Source organism: Monodelphis domestica, chromosome 4 (genome assembly GCF_027887165.1).
Source record: "Monodelphis domestica isolate mMonDom1 chromosome 4, mMonDom1.pri, whole genome shotgun sequence".
NCBI lineage: Eukaryota > Metazoa > Chordata > Mammalia > Didelphimorphia > Didelphidae > Monodelphis > Monodelphis domestica.
Genome location: NC_077230.1, coordinates 434,916,249 through 434,936,055, shown reverse-complemented (window position 1 = coordinate 434,936,055; position 19,807 = coordinate 434,916,249). Strand labels below are relative to the sequence as shown.

Sequence of the window (19,807 nt, the reverse complement as noted above, 5' to 3'; positions counted from 1 at the left end):
CCTCATTCAAAGGTTCAGAAACAGGTCTGTTTCTGGTAGAGTGGGTGTTTGCCAATTGATCCTGTAAGAAACATTTTAGATCTTCTAATTGGGCTTGCATTTTATCCTCAATTTTTTTCATTTTAGCATCTCTAAATACAGTATTGAGGAGTACAAAAATGACAGTACATATTAATATAAAAAATTGGAGGTATCCTGCATTTCTCAATGCCCCTAATTCTTCAACTGCTATATAAATGTCAAAGAATGTAGTACTCATTTATGTATATATATATATATATATATATATATATTATAATTATTTCTCTAACAGTCTTCACAAAACACATGGGGAGCAGGGCAAAGCGAAAAACTTTCCACAGGGGTGTTTTTTTTATAATCTAGGAAGTTGTTCCTTAAGGGAAAGGATATTTAGAAACAGCTCTCCCAGCCAGGTCTTTAGGGTCCTCTTGCTGAGATTTAAAACAGCTGTTTTCTATCTATCAGAGTCACACAGCTAGGAAGTATCTGAGGTCCAATTTGAACCTAGGACCTTCTGTCTCTAGCCCTGGCTCTCAATCCTCTGAGCCACCCAGTTGCCCCTTAAGATTAAATGGAAGAAAAAGAAAAACTGCTGATTCCAATTTAACTTAGGGAGAAAAGAGAAGAGAGAAGAAGTTTTTTATACTCACTTGTTCTAGCAGCTGTGTCTTAAGCCAAGTTAGCTGTTAAAAAGGACTAAGTGGTGAGAAAGTAGAGTAAAAAGGCAAGAAAATTTAGAAGTTTATTGAGAGAATTCTTTAGACTCCCGTGTGGTCAGCCACAATGTGATATGGAAATCACTTTAAAAGACTTATATATATATATATATATATATATATATATATATATATATATTAATTTAAGGTCACCAAGGAATTCAGCTATGTAATTCCTAAATGAAAACTCAAGTCAACAGTCAACCTTTTATGGAGTTTTTAATTACAAACAGTGGGAAGAAAGGTATTAGAGAGAGAGAGAGAGAAAGGGGAGAGAAGGGAATAGGGCTTCAAAACCCACTCTGCTTAGGCTGGGCCAAAGGCCCAAGGCCTTGGAAAGCCAAGGCAAAGAAAAGAGATCAGTCCCTTTCATTCACGTGACCAAAATGGAGAAACAGTCTGAGGGCCTCCACTCCAAGCACCAGGCTCCAACCACCACACTCCCCTCCACACAGGAAGAAGGAAGCCCTTCTCAGCTGTCCTCTACCTCACTTCCTGTGTCTCATATGTGCTAATGGTGGCTCTAGTTTAACCCAGGACCACCCAGATGTCTGTCCCCTTTGCACGTGTCTGTTGAAGGCCATATTCTCAAATAATTATATCTTGAGCTTTTGCTGCAGCCCTTTCAAAATCCTGTTACCTTGAGTAGGGTGGAGATTGTAGTTTCCAAGACTTGATTCTGTCATTCCAAGTATCTCTATTGTTATTGATCAGGAAATAGCCAAATCCCATCCTCTAAAGAATGGTTTGAACAGGGTTGAGTAGTTTTGAAATTCACACCTGAGAAATCCATGGTGGATGGATGTTCTGGTCTTATATTGTCTGTACCATACTGAGGACTAGACAAGTCTGGGAACCAAAGTTCCCCAACCCCAAAGCCAAACACAAGTACCCCAACTTTGCCCAATAGAGACAAATCAGGTTACTCAATCCTGGAACAGTACACTATAAATGATTCCCCATTCTCCATCCCAGACAGAGACCCCTAGTTTTTTACAGACTGCTGGCTCCCCCCCTATTCTCCCATCCTCCCCATCCTACTCCATGGCCATTGGCCTTCCACCTCCCTCCTTTCCTCCAATAAAGCCTTGCTCCATTACTCAAGTTCTGTCTCATTAGTCTTGGGATGGACTCCAGGTCAGCCACTAGTGTCTGTTTCAGACTTACATCCTAGGGCTGGGGAGGGAGCCATAGCCAGCCTTGCTGTGTGCCAAGAAAGGGGCAGACACCTCCTAGCAAGGGAGCCCAATGGGAGGGAGAATTTTGTTCTGTTTCTGGGTGATTTTCTCATCCTCTGTGCTGAGATTGTGACTTTGCCATTTGGGTCATGATTGAAGTTGTGTGATCTCCAGTGGTAGTAAGTCAAAGTTGATGAGACTTCACCATGACTAGGGCAGCCTGATCTGATGTTTCTTTATTGAGGCAGTAATTAGTCTGCTGGAGTAGGGAAGCACCACTGCCCTGGGTCCAAATCCCTCATGTTAGCTGTGGAGCCAGAACTGAGAAATAAAGAAGAATTATCTGGTAAATGGATTTGGCACTAGGTGAATGGCTAGACCCCAAAAGTACCCAGTAATGGATGGATTCCCAATTGGATGCAGACCTCTAATATATCACATGAGGTAAGTATGCATGAACCTGGACAGTTCATTACCTATAAAACATAGAAGTTATCCTTGTCAAATGTGGAGATGCCACCTAGCTCAGAAGCAGCCATCACAGAAAACAATTTGAAGGAGCTGGGAGGAGGGGTCAGATCCAAAGGGAGGGTACCTGGCAGAAAAAGGGTGATTGTCTCCTCAGAGAGTCCAGCTATCAACAGAGGAGGAGGTAGCCAAGTAGAACACAGCAGTGTAAATGCACGGAGGGCTCCAGGGCCTTCCCAGTACAACAGAGCACTAGGAACAGGTCAGTGTCTTGTCCTCTGATGTATCACAGGCTCTGAGCTAAGCAAAGGAGGGAGATGAGGTTCCCCTTGTTGGGCCACACTGTGCTCAGGTTCAGGCAGAGATGGAGTGGGTGAAGGGACTGGAGAATAACCCTCTTGAAGGTGAGCAGGAAAACCTGGGTAAGCACATACTGAAGAAGAGAAAACTTGGGGGCACTTCTGGTGGTACTGGAAGGGCTTCGTGGGGACAAATAAGAACTGTGACATTTCAATAGCCCTTCACTCACAGCAATTAATCTGCAGAATCTCATCGATGTTCAGAGACACGAGAGGCAAGAACTAACTACAATGCTGTCCTCTTCTTATATATAAAGCCAGGGAAGGTGTGAGATGGGTTATAGGCTTCCCCTGGACACCCCCAAACCCCAGAGATATTCCAAGTCAGAGAGCACATAGGGAATCCTTTTTCCTTACAACCCTGCAGTACCTAAAGAAGATGACTTTGAGCAACAGAAACCTATAAGGAAGGGCTTCTAAGAGAGACACTCCCTTGGCCTCTCCCTTAGCTTTTTGATAAGCACAGAGAGGCACCTTCAGTTTGCTTCTGATAAGCATGTGTTTGTACCTGAGATATCTAATCATCCCCTGAACTGCCCAGTTCACCCCCTTTTGTCTTTGAGGCACAACACATCACCCCATCAATACATGCAGTCCTTGTTGTCAAAGCTCCTGCCTTCCTGGTATAAATCCCACCCTCCTGGGCTCTGAGTCTTTTGATGAGATGTTGTCATCTCCTTGCAAGTGCCTGTTTAAAATTTTTGCATGAATATTCATGCAAATCTCTAGATTATCTTCTCTGATTTATTTCCCTCCTTTAGATATCAGAACCATATTGGTTTCATAATGCAAGCTCTTTGAGTGGCTTTGATTGAGTCAAAGCATTATAGAGTCCCTGTTCACAGGGCAACTGATGACTTCAATCAGTCTTTTTGAATGTTATTCAAAACACGGAAGACAAATGGGGGCTTCTTGACATGAATGTTTCCAGATTCAGTTGTCTAAATATTCAAATGGACATCAGACCATTATCTCTTCAAAGTAGCTCACTCCTCTCCAAGAGAGGTGACTGTCTTTGTCTTGTTGATACTAAGCGCTTAACTTGGGCTCATAGACCTGACTTGTACTTCAAGAAGTGCCATTTAAAATATTACATCGTGAGCAAACCTGATTATGCAATTTTTATTCTGTGAAAAACAGTTTGAAATTTCAGTGTTATGGACTGAGACCCTGAAGAGATCTTTCTGTAAAGGTAATAAACCTTGAGGTAAGACATTAACCCTTTCCCACAACTTCTTTCTGTCTGGCTCAGTTAGAGTTAAGTTCCTACTTTTATGCCTTTCATTCCTTACTACATAGAAAAGATTTTGCTATCATCGTCCCCTTGGATGGGATTGTAGTTTGCTACTGGTTCCAGTCTGCTCCATTTCTAAAAGGCCATGTACATTGGAGCACTGATGGCCCCTGGAAGTTCAATGGTCAGAAGTTATACATATAAGAAAAGTGATCCTTTTAATGGAATACAGGTAAGTTTTCAGCAGAAAGAAGAGAAAGCCCATACTCTCCCCACAAGTGACATGCACCAAATTATGTGGGGACGCAGGCTGGAAACTGGGATGTGTTAAAGACCTCCCTTCCATATAGTCATTGTAGTTCCTGTTTCATTAACCAAGAATGAATTCCTTCTTTTATGCATTCAAAGCTTTGACTCAGAATTCTGTTAAAGGGATATAGAACTCCCTCCACAAATCATCCCCAAATGTTCCAGTTTTATATCATCTGCAAATAGGAGTCAGTGTGGCATGTGGAATATCTGGGAAGTCCATGGATGAAGCTGGGCAGAGAAAGAAGGAATATGGCTATGCATATGTAACTGTGTGGTTGGGAAGAAGGGTTTGTCCATGTGTGTGTATCTGGGGGTATATATAGTCTCCTAAAAGATTCTGAAGACACATTTGGCCACCAGCTGCCACTACATCATAAATATCCATCATAACTCACATGTAGATTATGAGTCTTCATTGTGTTTACTATGAGAGATTTTTGATTGTTCTTTCCTCTCTTCTCTCATGATATCTCTAGACATATCCCCAAAACACTCCAAGATCATGTCTCTCTATGACACAGTCCTAGGGATCATCTTCCTTTCTCAGACTGGAGTTGGGGTCCTGGGCAACTCCTCATTCCTCTGCTTTTATGCCCATACTTTGTTTAGCAGCCCCAGGTCAAGGCTATTGGACCCCATTCTGGTCCAACTAACACTGACTAACACCATAGTGCTCCTCTCTAAGGGATGCCCACTAGTAAATTTCTATTTTGGGAATGTTTACTTCCTGGGAAGCCTAGGCTGTCAAATGGTATTTTACTTCCAAAGGATGAGCCGGGGCCTTGCCGTCTGCACCACATGCCTCCTGAGTATCTTTCAGGCTGTCACTATTAGTCCCAGCAGCTCTAGGTTGGCCAAACACAAAGTCAGAGTTCTGAAGCTCATCAGGCCCTCGTGTCTCCTCTGCTGGATATTCAACATGATCATAGAAGTAAACGTGCCCTTTCATATAACAGGATCAAAGAGGATCAACAGCAGCCACACAGGGGGATTTGAAGTCCTTTATTGCTACTGGGAAAAGGTGTTAAAGGAAATAATCATTCTGCCCTCCCTGCGAGACATCCTTTGTGTCGGAGGCATGGTCTGGGCCAGCGGCTACATAATAGTTCTGCTGTACAAACATCAACGGAAAGTCCAGCACATTCACCGCACGAGCCGCTCCCAGAAGACTTCTCCGGAGATCAGGGCCACCCAAACCGTCCTGCTGCTGCTGAGCATCTTTGTTTCTGCTTATTGCATCAGCTGTAGCTTTGCACTGTACAAAGTGTACGACATTCATTCTGGTGACTGGCTGGTGGTCATGTCTACTTTCACTGCCTTGTGTTTCCCAACCACCAGCCCCTTCTTGCTGATTCACAGGGACAGTCAGATCTTCAGGTCCTGCTGTGCCTCCTGGCAGAAGCCAAGTCTCCATTCTTAGAACAGCTGTTAGGATTTCCAAGTCAATTCATCTATAGATCAAATTTCTTAGTGAAGATTTCTGGGAAAGGACCCATAACATAGTGAATCCAAGTGGACCTGGATCTGTGGGTGTGGGAGATGTCAGCCTTTCCCAATGTTAAGTATAGGACAGTCAGGTTTGAAGGAGGACATGGGATGTTCCCACTAGATTATGGTTTGAATTGTAAAGCTCTCTGTGGAAATTCTTGCCAGCCTCACTTTAAACTCCAGCAATATTGGCTGTTACTCCTCCTCTAGCACTTTACATTCCTCCCAAATCATAATTCTCTTGGTTTCTCCCACACTTTATTAATGATTGCTGTGCTTTTGTACTGACTTTCCCCTATAACTTGGGCAGTGATGTTGAACCCATGGCACGTGTGTCCAAAAGGGCATGAAGAACCCTCTCGATGGGCACACCTGCCATCAACCGCAGATGTCATTACTAGAAAGCCAGATGGACTCATGGTGCAGCTGTTCCTTTCCCCTTCCCCATATACCTGAAAACATTCCTCACTTCCCCTGCCCCAATAGGAGTGTTTCCTCCTTCCCCTGTCTGGGGTAAGGTGTTGGGGTTGGGGGTAGAAATTGGCTCACATGCTATGTGAGGGTCCAGGGCAGATAGCAGCCTGTTGAATCTGTGGTGAAGGTAATTCCTGTGGTGGGGCTGGAGAGTAGCTAGGTTTGAGGGAAGTGGAGCTCACAATTTGGCACAGATCTTGAGGGGAGTGGAATTCTGGGGCCACTGTCTGTCCCCTCTCCTCAAGTGCCTCTTATTACCCACCCTCCTGCCCAGCAGCCCAATGGGAATGCTTCTTCCCTCTACTGTCTGGAATAAGAGGGTTGCAGGGAGGCAAGTTTGGGTGATGGGATGTGGCACTCAGTCCCTAGTGAGGACAGATGTGGCACTTGGTCGAGGGATTGCGGTGGGGGCTGGCCCAGCACTACATCTCTAAAAGGTTCACCATCTCTGACCTAGGGAATGTCTCCTTTCCTCCTGATATTGTCTCCTTACCTCTCCCTCACTGAGTATCTCTTCCTTTAAGACAAATATTTGTTGCTATCTCTATATGAAGATTTCATCAATATTTCTACTTACTTAGGCTCTCCTCCTTCACAAACTCCCTTGGATTTAATTCCTTTGTATTTATTTCCTTAGTATTCATATTATATGAATATATAAAAATCCTTCCTGTGTCCCTATTATAATGCAAGCTCTTTGAGAGCATATGATATATGGTAACTTGTAACCCCCATACCTAGCTGGGAGCCTAATGATTTCCTGACAAAAGAAACCACTAGAGTGGTTGGCCATTTCCTTCTCCACTTCATTTTACAGATGGAGAAACTGAGAAAAATAGGGTTAAGTCATTTGGCCAAGGTCACTCAGCTGGGAAGTGTCTGAGGTAAGATTTGAACTTATAAAGAGGATTCTTCTTGACTCTAGAATACAATCTCCTGAACTAACTATCTAGAATTTGGGGTGCATGGGGTGTTCAGGATGGACTGGAACCTTTGTTATGCAGTTTATTGATCCCCTTTTAGGGTTGTTCATCCATTCTTGGTGTCTGCCTTTAAGCCAGCTGTCACCTCTGGCTACAAGTAATTGTGGCATGAGCAGCAACACACCCTGATAAAACCATCTCAGCAGTGAAAGTAAAACAGGTCTCAAATTTCTTGGCAAGCAGATCAATGTCTACCCCAAGCATGTAAAGACGTCCTCTGACAGAATGAGTGGATGAGAACAATTTGATCCAACAGCCATGAAGTCACCTGTTCATTATCCTTACCTTGTAAATCATTACCTATCATTGTTTCTGTAAAAAGATTACCTAATTTTTTAGTCTATGTCATTTCCCCTATAAATTTTGTACCTCAAATGAATAAACTAAGTCATTGCCCAGGCCTCCAGAGTCTGTCTATATTCTTACCCCCTGGGGATCCCCAACCAGGTGTTCCCCAGTGGCCTTGACATTGGTTGCTATTTCAAATTACTGGTGCATTCCTATGTGTGATTACTCTTAGTATTTTAGACCCAAGTGTCCAATGGTATGCTTTCCAACAACAATCATTTAACTTATTTAGTCTAGAGCAAGGACATTTAATGTATTTTTATATTAAAAACAATTGGGGGGAAAGTCCTCCCTCGACCAAAGAACAATAAATGGCACATTCTCCACCAAGAAGCACAGCATCCATGAGGAGAGAGACATAGTGATAGAGGATCTTAAAAGAAAATTAAAAGAAGCAGAAGGAAAAGCTGGAGAAAGAGAGATTAAAGAGTTTAATGTTGTTTCCTCTACAAAAGAATTGGGTGTTTTGTCAGGGTATGGAGATACAGAGGTCAGTTTTCCAGACAATTGAACAGATATGGAGGGTTTAATAGGCAAAATAATTGGGATAACAAAAATAATAACTGGAACAACAATAACAATAATAGCTAGAATAACTTCAAGAAGGAACAATGGAAATATATGCCAGAATGCTTGCTGTCAGGGAGCTCAAGCACCAGAATTGAGCACAATGCAGGACTGGGTTATATCTGCAGCATGGCCTAAATACAGTCAGATTGTTGAGGGTGATCAAAGCAAAGGGGTTTGTCCTTATGAAGGTTTACCCAGTGTTCTTCTGTACCTAAATCAAGGAATAAGGAATTGAGAATAAATAAAAGTGATTGTAATGGTAATAAGGTTAATGAAGATATAGGTGAAGTGATTGAATCAAAGGATATTATGATTAGTGTTAATAATTATAGGGAAAAAGAATATTATAGTGTAAAATTTGTAGAAAATTCTAATGACTGTAAGGTAATGGAAAATCATGAAAAATATCAACTGGATGATGATAATATAATTGTAAATGAGAAAAATGATACCAAGGTAGAGAGTATAAGGACCAAAGGGAGGAGTGAAAAAGCTGATGATGGAGTTAAAGATGTAAAATCCTGGGAATATCATGGAGTTCAAGCAGATGTAAACTTGGATGGACAGGAAATGACTGAGCTTTGAACTGATGTTACTGTGCTTGCACCAATATTAGAAACATTTCAACCTCCAAACAGTACAGAACCATATGTATCTGTCACTATAGGTGATCAGATTTATGATCTTTTAGTTGATACTGGAGCCAGTAAATCAGTTTTGTAAAGTCTTCCTATGAATTGTAGAGTTGTTGGTACAATGGAAGTAATAGGAGCTACTGGGAAACCAGAGAGAGTAGCTAAATTACAACCTAAAATGATTATTTCTTCTTGAGTAGTTATTATCATTCCAGCCATTATTGTTATTATTCCAGTTATTATTGTTGTTCCAATTATTTTGCCTATTAAATCCTCCACACCAGTTCAATTGTCTGGAAAACTGACCTCTGTATCTACATTCTTTACAAAATGCCGAATTTTATTTCAGAGGAAACAATGCTGGGGATCTGATTTTCTATTCCTAGGCTTATAATTATTGTTATTAGGTTTCATAGATCTTAATGCAGCCACTGCCTTAACCTCTTTAATCTCGCTTTCTCTAGCTTTTCCTTCTGCTTCCTTTAATTTTCTTTTAAGATCTTCTATCAGTGCATCTCTCTCCTCATATTTATCCTCATTATCTGTGCTTAAGTATCTGAGCCTTTCTTCTAATATCATCCAGTTCCATCTCCTCCCAATCAGGAGAACTGTTTTTGAAGAATAATTTTATGTTAGGAATAGTATTTTTCACAAAGATCCTTTTTATATGTGCTGTTGTTCCCTCTTCAAGAACATCCATTGTCAGGTATGTCATGGCAGCTTGAGTAATTCGGTTAAGGGATGATGTTGGTGTTTTAGTGGCTTTTTGTTTTTTCCCTTCAAATTTGGATCATGCATTTGGCTTCTTAGTGTGTCTACCCATAACCTCTAAAATTGCCTGCCTAGCTTCCTTCATCCTGTCATACTGAACTTTGCTGTTCTTGTCAGTGCCATTATAATGTTCTGGCCATGGTGTTAACAAGGAATCCTGCCTAGTTTCCTCTATGAACTCATTTCTTTCCCCTTTTTGTTAAAAGCTCTTTCATTAACAGGACAAAATAATTCTAATCAGAGTCAAAAAAATCAATAGTGTGAATTTTAAATTATTCCACCCTACTTAGATCCTAGTTCATGGTGAAGATAAAGTTGTAATCTCCTGATTGAACAATGAAGGTATTTAGTTCTTAATTTATAGTGAAGCTAGAACTTTAATCTAAGTCTATTTTTAGATCTTAATTCAATAAGGTGTTAAGTAACTATAATGGATAAATTAATCCCAAAAAGGGTTAAGTGACTAATAAAAGGTGAACTTAACACAGAAGAGTTAAATAACTCAAAAGATATAATCTAATCAAAGAAGGTGAGAACTAAAAAATGGGCAGTCCTGGAGAAAAGCCTCTGATGTGATTGGTAGACGTGAAAATTGAGAGGAACAGACACAAGAGTAAAAGGTCTCTTCATATATTTCATGTCACTTCCTCTCTCTGGTACCCTGTGGTGGTGGAGAAGTGGCTGGTGGCAGCTTGCTGGGCCTTTCAGCATCTTGGCGTTACTACAGCTATGGTCCAGTTCAGTGAGTTTCTAGCTGAGTTCACTCCTTTACTTTCCAAATTTTATCCTCTTAGAAGCCTTTAATCTTCTTCAAAGACATAGTGATGGAGATCTTGAACTTCTCCCTGGCACAGACCAGGCGGGAGAAATCCTATACCTTCTTCTGTCTTTCTCCTTAAATCCTTCCCTCTATATTAATTAAAAATTTCAATAAATTTCCAGACCGACTTGGGTATTTTATTTGGGATTTTTCCCTGGCTACCAATTAATTTAGATTTTAAATCACAACCTTTAAATTACCCTTAAAATAGCTCTCCTTGCTTCTTTAATTACTTTATTAGGTTCATCTACAAAGACAGGTATACTCTTTTTTATATATTCCATGTCCTCAGGTGTAAACTTCTTATGAGTTTTTATGTGGAATATCTCATCCTTTGAAACTACTGGGAGATCTCTCTTTTTTAAAAACTTTTAAACATTATTTTATTTGATCAATTTCAAACATTAGTTATTGGAAACAAAGATCATTTTCTTTTCCTCCCCCACGCTCCCACCACCCCTCCTATAGTCGACATGCGATTCCACTGGGTATCCCATGTGTCTTTGCTCTGAACCCATTTTCATGTTGGTATTTGCATTAGTGTGTTCATTTAGCGTCTCTCTTCAATCATATCCCCTCAACCCCTGTAGTCAAGCAGTTGCCTTTCCTCGGTGCTTTTACTCCCACAGTTTGTCATTTGCTTGTGCATGGCGTTTTTTCTCCTAGATCCCTGCAGATTGTTCAGGGACATTGCATTGCCACTAATGGAGAAGTCCATTTCATTCGATTGTACCACAGTGTATCAATCTCTGTGTACAATGTTTTCCTGGCTCTGCTCCTTTCACTCTGAATCACTTCCTGGAGGTTGTTCCAGTCTCCATGGAATTCCTCCACTTTATTATTCCTTTTAGCTCAATACTATACCATCACCAACATATACCACAATTTGTTCAAACATTCTCCAATTGAAGGGCATCCCCTCATTTTCAAATTTTTGGCCTCCACAAAGAGCGCAGCTATGAATATTCTTGAACAAGTCTTTTTCCTTATTATCTCTTTGGGGTACAGACCCAGCAGTGCTTTGGCTGGATCAAAGGATAGATATTCTTTTGTCGCCCTTTGGGCATAGTTCCAAATTGCCCTCCAGAATGGTTGGATCAGTTCACAACTCCACCAGCAATGAATTAATGTCCCGACTTTGCCACATCTCCTTCAGCATTCATTACTTTCCTTTGCTGTAATGTTAGTCAATCTGCTAGGTGTGAGGTGATACCTCAGAGTTGTTTTGATTTGCATCTCTCTGATTATAAGAGATTCAGAACACTTTTTCATGTGCTTATTAATAATTTTGATTTCTTTATCTGAAAACTGCCTATTCATGCCCCTTGCCCATTTTTAATTGGTGAATGGCTTGATTTTTCGTACAACTGGTTTAGCTCTTTAAAAATTTGAGTAATTAGAGCTTATCAGAGGTTTTTGTTATGAAGATTGTTTCCCAATTTGTTGCTTTCCTTCTGATTTTAGTTAAATTGTTTTTGTTTGCACAAAAACTTTTAATTTGACATATTCCAAATTATTTATTTTGCATTTTGTGACTCTTTCTATGTCTTGCTTGGTTTTAAAATCTTTCCCTTCCCACAGGTCTGACATGTATACTATTCTGTGTTTACCTAATTTACTTATAGTTTCCTTCTTTATGTTCAAATCATTCACCCATTCTGAGTTTATCTTGGTGTAGGGTCTGAGGTGTTGATCCAAACCTAATCTCTCCCACACTGTCTTCCAATTTTCCCAGCAGTTTTTATCAAATAGTGGATTTTTGGTCACCAAAGCTGGGGTCTTTGTGTTTGTCATAGACTGTCTTGCTGAGGTCAGTTACCCCAAGTCTATTTCACTGATCCTCCTTTCTGTCTCTTAGCCAGTACCAAATTGTTTTGATGACCACTGCTTTATGATATAGTTTGAGATCTGGGACTGCAAGGCCCCCTTCCTTTGTATTTTTTTTTTCATTATTTCCCTGGATATCCTTGATCCTTTGTTCTTCCAAATGAACTTTGTTATGCTTTTTTCTAGTTCAGTAAAAAAGTTTTTTGGATGTTCAATGGGTATGGCACTAATTAGAGAGATAACTTTGGGTAGGATGGTTGTTTGTATTATGTTAGCTCGTCCTACCCATGAGTAATCAATGTTTTTCCAATTGTTTAGATCTAGTTTTAATTGTGTGGAGAGTGTTTTGTAGTTGTGTTCATAGAGTTCCTGTTTGTTTTGGCAGATAGATTCCTAAGTATTTTATATTGTCTAGGGTGATTTTAAATGGTATTTCTCTTTCTAATTCTTGCTGCTGAAATTGGTTGGAGATATAAAGAAGTGCTGATGACTTATGCAGGTTTATTTTGTATTCTGCAACTTTGCTGAAGTTAATGATTATTTTGACTAGCTTTTTGGTTGATTCTCCTCTAGGGTTCTTTAAATAAATCATCATATCATCCGCAAAGAGCGATAATTTGGTCTCCTCCTTGTCTATTTTAATGCCTTTAATTTCTTTTTCTTCTCTAATCGCTACTGCTAGTGTTTCTAGAACAATGTTAAATAATAAAGGTGATAATGGGTATCCTTGTTTCATTTCCAGGCATGATTTCATCCACTGACAGTCCAGAACCATATTGCATACTTTGAGAAAAGGAATGAATACAATATATGAGATATTGTGACCGAGAAAGTGTGGGTTTCAAGACTGTGAATTGCCAAAAACTGTAAAGATAATTTTTAGTGTCTTGATTTAAATAAAAAATAAGTGGTCGCCAAGGGGAAAATTCCCAAATATGAAATACCCAAGTCAGCTGGGTTTTATGGATATTTTAATTAATACAAATGAAGGAATTAAGGGAAGGGGGAGAGACAGAGTAGGAGGAAATAGTAGGAAATGGCTAGGGCCTAGGCCTTTCTCTTTAAAAGAGAACCTTAGACTGTCTTTAATCACTCACCACAAGATCTTTCCAAGCAAAACTCTAGTGTTCAGAGACCCAGCAGCCTCCTCTGACTCCTGACCTCCAATTCAGCTTACAAAAGCTGAACTAATACCAGAGCCCTCCAGCTCCTTCCTTTTAAAGAGAATTTTCTCCCATATCATCTCCCCTAAATGTTCACATCTATCAATCACAGTAGACACTTTTCCTAGGATAGCCTGTTCTTAGTTTTTAGTTCTCACCTTCTCTGGGTAGATTATGTCTTCTGAGTACTTCACACCTCTTTGTTAAGCTTGCCCCTTGCAAGTTGCCTGATCTTTTAGAGATTAATTTGACCTTCATAGGTACTTAGCATCCTTTTGTATTAGATCTAAAAATAGACCTAGCTTAAGGTTTTGGCCTCACTATAAGTATGAGTTAAGTACTTATGCATTGTTCAGTAAGGAGTTTTACAACTTTATCTTTCCCTAAGGTATGCCTAAGAATGGGTGGAGTAATGTAAAGTTCCCAATACATTCCTTATTAAATACCTCCATTGTTTAAAATAAAGAATAACCTTAACCATAACCTTAAGATAATGTTCCAAGGTAGAGTCTGAAAAATTTTAAGATTCACAATATGCAGAACCCACTTACATAATACAACCAAAAGATCCATTACCATGGCCCAGATATGCTTATTAATTGTTATTTGTGTACATACAATGGAATTTGTGTTTATGTAATCCACTGTAATCACCTTATTTATATACAATTAAGGAAAGAGAAAAAAAAATTAATCCAATATAGCCACTTGGACCATGTGTCAGAAGGTTATTTACAAATTAAATATCTCTCCCAGCTTAGTTAGAGTTCCAGAGTTCCCCTGGCCCTCCCTGTTGAATGTTCCTGTTGCTGAGTGCTAGATGGAATCCTCCAGTCTAATTCCAGTCCAGATTTTCCCTCTATAAAATTTAACTGTTTTTCTACATATGCTAAGGTTTCTTAACCTAGCTAACTTTGCCAAATTGTTATTGTGATTTTAGGAAAGGGGAAAGGTTTATACACAAGGGAGGAATAACATATAAATAAAATGAATTTAATAACAAAAAGGGAAAGTTGTTGGGAAAAGAATAAGGGGGAGGAGTAGCATCTGACTTTTACCAACTATATTTAATTATCTATGTTTACACTGTCTAACTATCTTAACTAAACACTATTAAGAATAAATCCCACAGTATTGTATTATTCAATGCCATCGCAATTAAATTACAAAAATATTTTAGTAAATTAGAAAAATAATTTTAAGATTCATTTGGTTAAAAAAAGATTAACACTATCAAAGGAAGTAATGAAAAAATGTTTAGGAAGGAAATTTAACAGAATCAGATTTCAAACCACATTATATAGCAGTAATTGTCAATAGTATCTGGTACTAGTGGATTTGTGCGTCGGCTATGGGGGGTGGGGGGTGGGGGGGAGGAAAAGAAAATGATCTATGTCTTTAATGAATAATGCTTGGAAATGATCAAATAAAATATAATTAAAAAATAGTATCTGGTACTAGATAAGAAATAGAAAAGTAGATTAATAAAGGCCCTTCCTACTTATTTTCTTTTTCTCTCTTTCTTTTCTTTAATTCTACATTTGTATTAATTAAAATCTCTATAAAACCCAGTTGACTTGGGTATTTGAATAATTGGGAATATTTCCCTGGCGACCACCTTATATTTGATTTAAAAACCAAGACACTGTAGTGAAACATATTTTCTGTGGTCAAATTTACTCACCCTCTCTTATATCTATCACAATTTATATCTTCCACCATTTTAACTCACTACAGTTTACAACATCACTCTTTTAACTGTTACAGTTTAAGGCCTTCAACCATTTTAAATCTAACAAGAGTAAGGGAGACTTCAGACTTCAGCCACCAAAGTGACTTGGAAATTTGAGTCAAGAATTTAGTAAATCTGACAATGTCATATTTAATAATCAACCCATTAAGTAGCAAATATTGATTAAGCACTTATTATTGACAATGTTCTCTGTATCTGTGGATACAAAGGCTAAAAATAAAAATTATTTCTTTCCATCCAAACGTTTATATTCTGGTGGTAAAGACCAACATATACACATAACTATAGACAAAATTCATGCAAATCACATTTATGGTCATTTTCATGCAGTCATCAGAAGCTGGGGGTAGGGTGGGAGAAAATTAAGAAAACTACTGTGTGTAGGGTGAAGTAAACTCTCTATTGAGAGAAACGAGATACACTAAGAGATGGAGGTTTAGGCATAGAGTTTGACTGATTTCTTTGAGCCTTTTTCTGCAATTATAAATTGATTTTTTTTTAATCTTCAGAATTGGAATCTGAATAAAGACTAATTGACAAAAGGAAGCTCTTCTCCTGTAATGATTGTGTGGACAAATCTATAACCTAAGGCATGACCACATATAAATTGAGAATATAAATTGAGAAGTGAGATTATATATTCTGCTTCCCATTTCATTGACTGACCTTAGTCTTCTCTGTTAAGACAATGTCCTCATGCCTACTGTAATGGTAATTATAATAGAAGTGTAAATAGCTTAGTGAAAAGATAGAGTTATAAAATGGATCTGGAAATTTTCCAGGCTGCTTTACGAAATTTTCATGGAACTTTGACAATTCCAGAGGAAGAGGAATTTTGTCATGTGCCTCAGGAGTGTCAGTTGAAAAATGGACAACTACTTCTGGGATAGACACTTGGAGGTTGGTTGTTCTTGGCTTTGCTGCTGATCAGCCTTGGAAAACTTGTGAAGGACTTGAACATCTTTCCTGAAAAAGTGGAAGTAGTCTGATCAATTAAGCAGGAGAGTTATTTGAGTAGTTCTACGGAATCCATCTGGTGGTGCCAGAGGACAACTACTGAGTGAACACCTTACCACTGAGAGGCACAGTGAAATCTTTGGCAGAGAGAAGGAAAGGTGCAGATCTGTATTTTTGTTCATAATTTTTTTGGAAATAGGTTAGTAAGTTAGATTATGAATTTAATTAGTAAATGTAGAAAGTGTAGTGTCTACCCTGGTAGGCAAAGGATCTGTCCTTTGCAGGACAGGGGATTTGGTTGGGTTAGTTAGAAAACGTATTAGTTAGCTTTAGGGAATATTTTCTTTTCATCAATTATCTTCCTTTTACTTCCCTTTTCTAAATTTTAATAGTTACAATAAATAAAGGTTTTTTATAACTGGCCTAAACAGAGATTTTTCTACAACTGCCTGGCAGCCATATTATTCAACAGTCAAATTTGAAAACGTATTCACACCAAATACAACTATTGGTATTATTAATATACCATAAACCAATATGGGTCAACACCCCCTATAACTCTATTTACTACCAGGATATCATTTTCCTGCCAGGATAGTGAGAGTAGATATACTGAGGTGATAATCCCATGTACTAGGGTGGCAGCTGTGAGAATGACAAAGAGGAAGTTATACAAATATGTTGTGAAGTACAGAGATAACCAAATTATGAGAAGTGAATAAATGGAGGTAGAAAGAAAATACTTTATGTAAGGGAATATCTATATATACATATATGTACCTACACATTGAAGTTCTATATATATATATATATATATATATATATATTTATACACACACATATAATGTGAACTTTAGATTACTCTACCCTGCTTAGTATAACAAAATCAGGAATGTCTACACCCATACTTAAGGATTAAGTATTGAGAAGTGTAAACCTTAAAAATTCTTAGACTTATGAATGTTGGAAATTTCCCCATTGGGAAATTTCATACTTGAAAAAATCTCCTACTGATAGTAAGAACTCTATTGGAATATGAAACTCCTTGGCATGGGAGAATCCTTCTCCTCCCTACTTAAGACTATTTTAGGACAGAAACCTTTTGCTAAACAATGGAAAGGACTTTGACCTATGCTTAAGCATAGAACAGGAAGTTCTTTGAGTCATGATTGATTTTAGAATTGATACAATAGAGATACTTGGAATGACAGAACGAGGTCTTGGAAACTACAATCTCCACCCTACTCAGAGTAACAGGATTTAGGAAGGGCTGCAGCAAAGATCAAGATTTAATTATTTGAGAATATGACCTTCAACAGACATGTGCAAAGGGGTCAGACCTCTGGGAGGTCCTGGGAGTTTTTGCTCTGAAGGAGGTCGGAGAGGAGAGAGGTCCTGGAGGGAGAGCTGCTGGAGAGGTCTTGAAGGAGGCTGTGGAAGGAGAACTCAGGAGGAGTCAGGAGGAGAATTCTCTGGAAACATTTCTTGAAAGGAGGCTCTCTTGAAGGTGGAGCCTGAGGTTGGCATGAGAAGCCTTACCTAGAGAGATCTTGGGTGAGTGATAAAACCAACTGACTGATTTATCTCTTAGGACTGAGGTCTAGGCTTTATTGGCTGGAGGCCCTTCATTCTTATTCCTTTCTTACTTTCTCTCTTTTTCTATTGATTAATCAGTGTATTATAAATTAAATTTCTCTATAAAACCCAGTTGGCTTGGGAATATTCATAAATTGGGAATATATTCCCTGGTGACCATCTTATATTTATATAAAACCAAGACACAGTGGAAAACGTATTTCAGCGGTCATAATTGTTATATATTTCCCTTGCTCCCAAACATTTTAATTATCACCGTTTATGGCTCCCACTCTCTTATCTACAACTATTTAAAGCTCATAAACTATTTTAAATCTAACAGAAGGAAGGCCTATCACAGACCATGTTCTAGCAAACTGGCTCTGGCTCTCTTTGGTGGCGAAAGCATCTTGGCTTGCCTGCAGCTTTTGTCTGGGTCTGGTGGTGAGTGTCCTTGATGAGGTAACTGGGAGAAACTTAGTAGCGTGGTTCAGGTGAGGTGTCTTCCCTGAGCTCTCTCGGAGTTTAGGCTGATTCCTTTTTTTCCTTTACCTTTCCTAAAACTGCCATCCTACTAAGAGGCCCCTCATCTCAGAGGAGACTTTGTGGCTAGAAGGTTTCTGAACTCCCCTTGGCTCAGGCTAGGCAAGAGAAATCTTATACCCCTTTCTCTCTCTTCTTCTTCTTAATCCCCCCCCCTCTATATTAATTAAAACACCATAAAATTCCCAAACTGACTTGAGTATTTCTACTGAGATTTGAATTAATCCCTGGTGACCATGAGGATAATATATTAGTCAAAAAAAAAACCCTACATTTACCTCTTACAATAAGTACATGAATATTGATGTTACCTGGTAAAAGAGAAGGAGCTGAGTGCAGAGAAAGACCACAGTCTCACAAATCAAGCACTAAATTCATTAAGACTGCCATAGATTAGATATAGGAGTTTATGTAAATAAAGTCAAGAATGACACTAAGATTGTGAGCCTATTTAACTGCAAGAATAGTAATGCTATAAAAATAATAAGGAAGTTTCAAAAGAAAAGTGTTAAGGGGGAAAATAATAAGTTCTAACTTGACTGAGTTTGAGAGGTCTCTAAGTATCATCCAAGAGGCAGTCAGCTGGACAAGATTGGTGATCAGGAGAGAGATTTTGTTGTTATTGTTCTATCATTTTTCAATTGGATATGACTCTTAGGACCCCTTTTGGGGGTTTTCCTAGCAAAGATACTGTAGTCATTTGCCATTCCTTCTCCAGTTAAGTACAGATGAGGAAACCGAGGCAAACAGAGATAAGTAATTTGTCCAGGGTCACATAGCTAGTATGTTTCTGAAGGTGGATTTGAACTCATATTTTTCTAACTCCAGACCCAGCTCTCTATCCATTATGCTACCTACTTTTTTTCCAGAACAGAGCTTAGGGATTAATATATTGATCTGGGAATCATATGAATACATATGATAATTAATTCATGAGAGCTGATGAGATTACCAAGAATGATAGTAGAGAAGTAAACAAGAAGGGACTGAAGACAAAACTTTGTCTGATGCTCACAGTGTACATGCCTTGTGTGAAGACCTATTAAAGAAGACAGTTAAATGATGTGACATCATAGGAGAATATAGAGGAGAAGATAGCATAGCAAAAACCCAAGGGAGAGAGTATCCAGGAGAACAGAGTGAACAACAGTGCCACAGGCTGTAAGAGAGGTCAAAAAGTATGAAGAGGGGAGAAAGACCATTGGATCTGGCATCTGAGAGATCATGGACATTTTGGAGAATGCAATTTTATTAGGGTAGTGCTTACTTTGGTCTCACATACACTACAATTAGAACAGTATAGAAAAGATTAGCATGGTCCTGGGGCTAGGATGACACAAATTCATGAAGCAGTCCAAATTTTAGAAATTATTAGGCTAGCTGGGTAATCATGGCTGCCATCTAGACACGACATGCTTCCTCTCCCCGGCACCGAACGAAATAGACTACATCAAAGGAGCATAAAAATCACCTTTGGAGGAACAGAAGGACTCCCCAGTACTCCCTAGTACCCCACAGAGGCGAAAGTACGTGGGGTTTGAACATTTCCACACTATAATAAGGAGGAAAAGCTTGCACAGAAACATGAACTGAGCCACCCTTCCCCCCCACC

General features: G+C 39.0%; 1 protein-coding gene and 1 non-coding gene across 2 annotated transcripts; both read left to right on the top strand.

Moving 5' to 3' along the window:
- The first annotated feature begins 4,790 nt into the window (after window positions 1–4,790).
- Window positions 4,791–5,708, top strand: monDomV1R1231 (vomeronasal 1 receptor monDomV1R1231). Its single transcript, NM_001166811.1, is given in 1 exon segment — window positions 4,791–5,708. A coding segment is annotated over 1 exon segment (918 nt).
- A 13,746-nt stretch (window positions 5,709–19,454) lies between these two features.
- LOC130454148 (U6 spliceosomal RNA) lies at window positions 19,455–19,559 on the top strand. Its single transcript, XR_008911826.1, has one exon. It is a non-coding gene; the product is annotated as a U6 spliceosomal RNA (small nuclear RNA).
- Window positions 19,560–19,807: the final 248 nt, after the last annotated feature.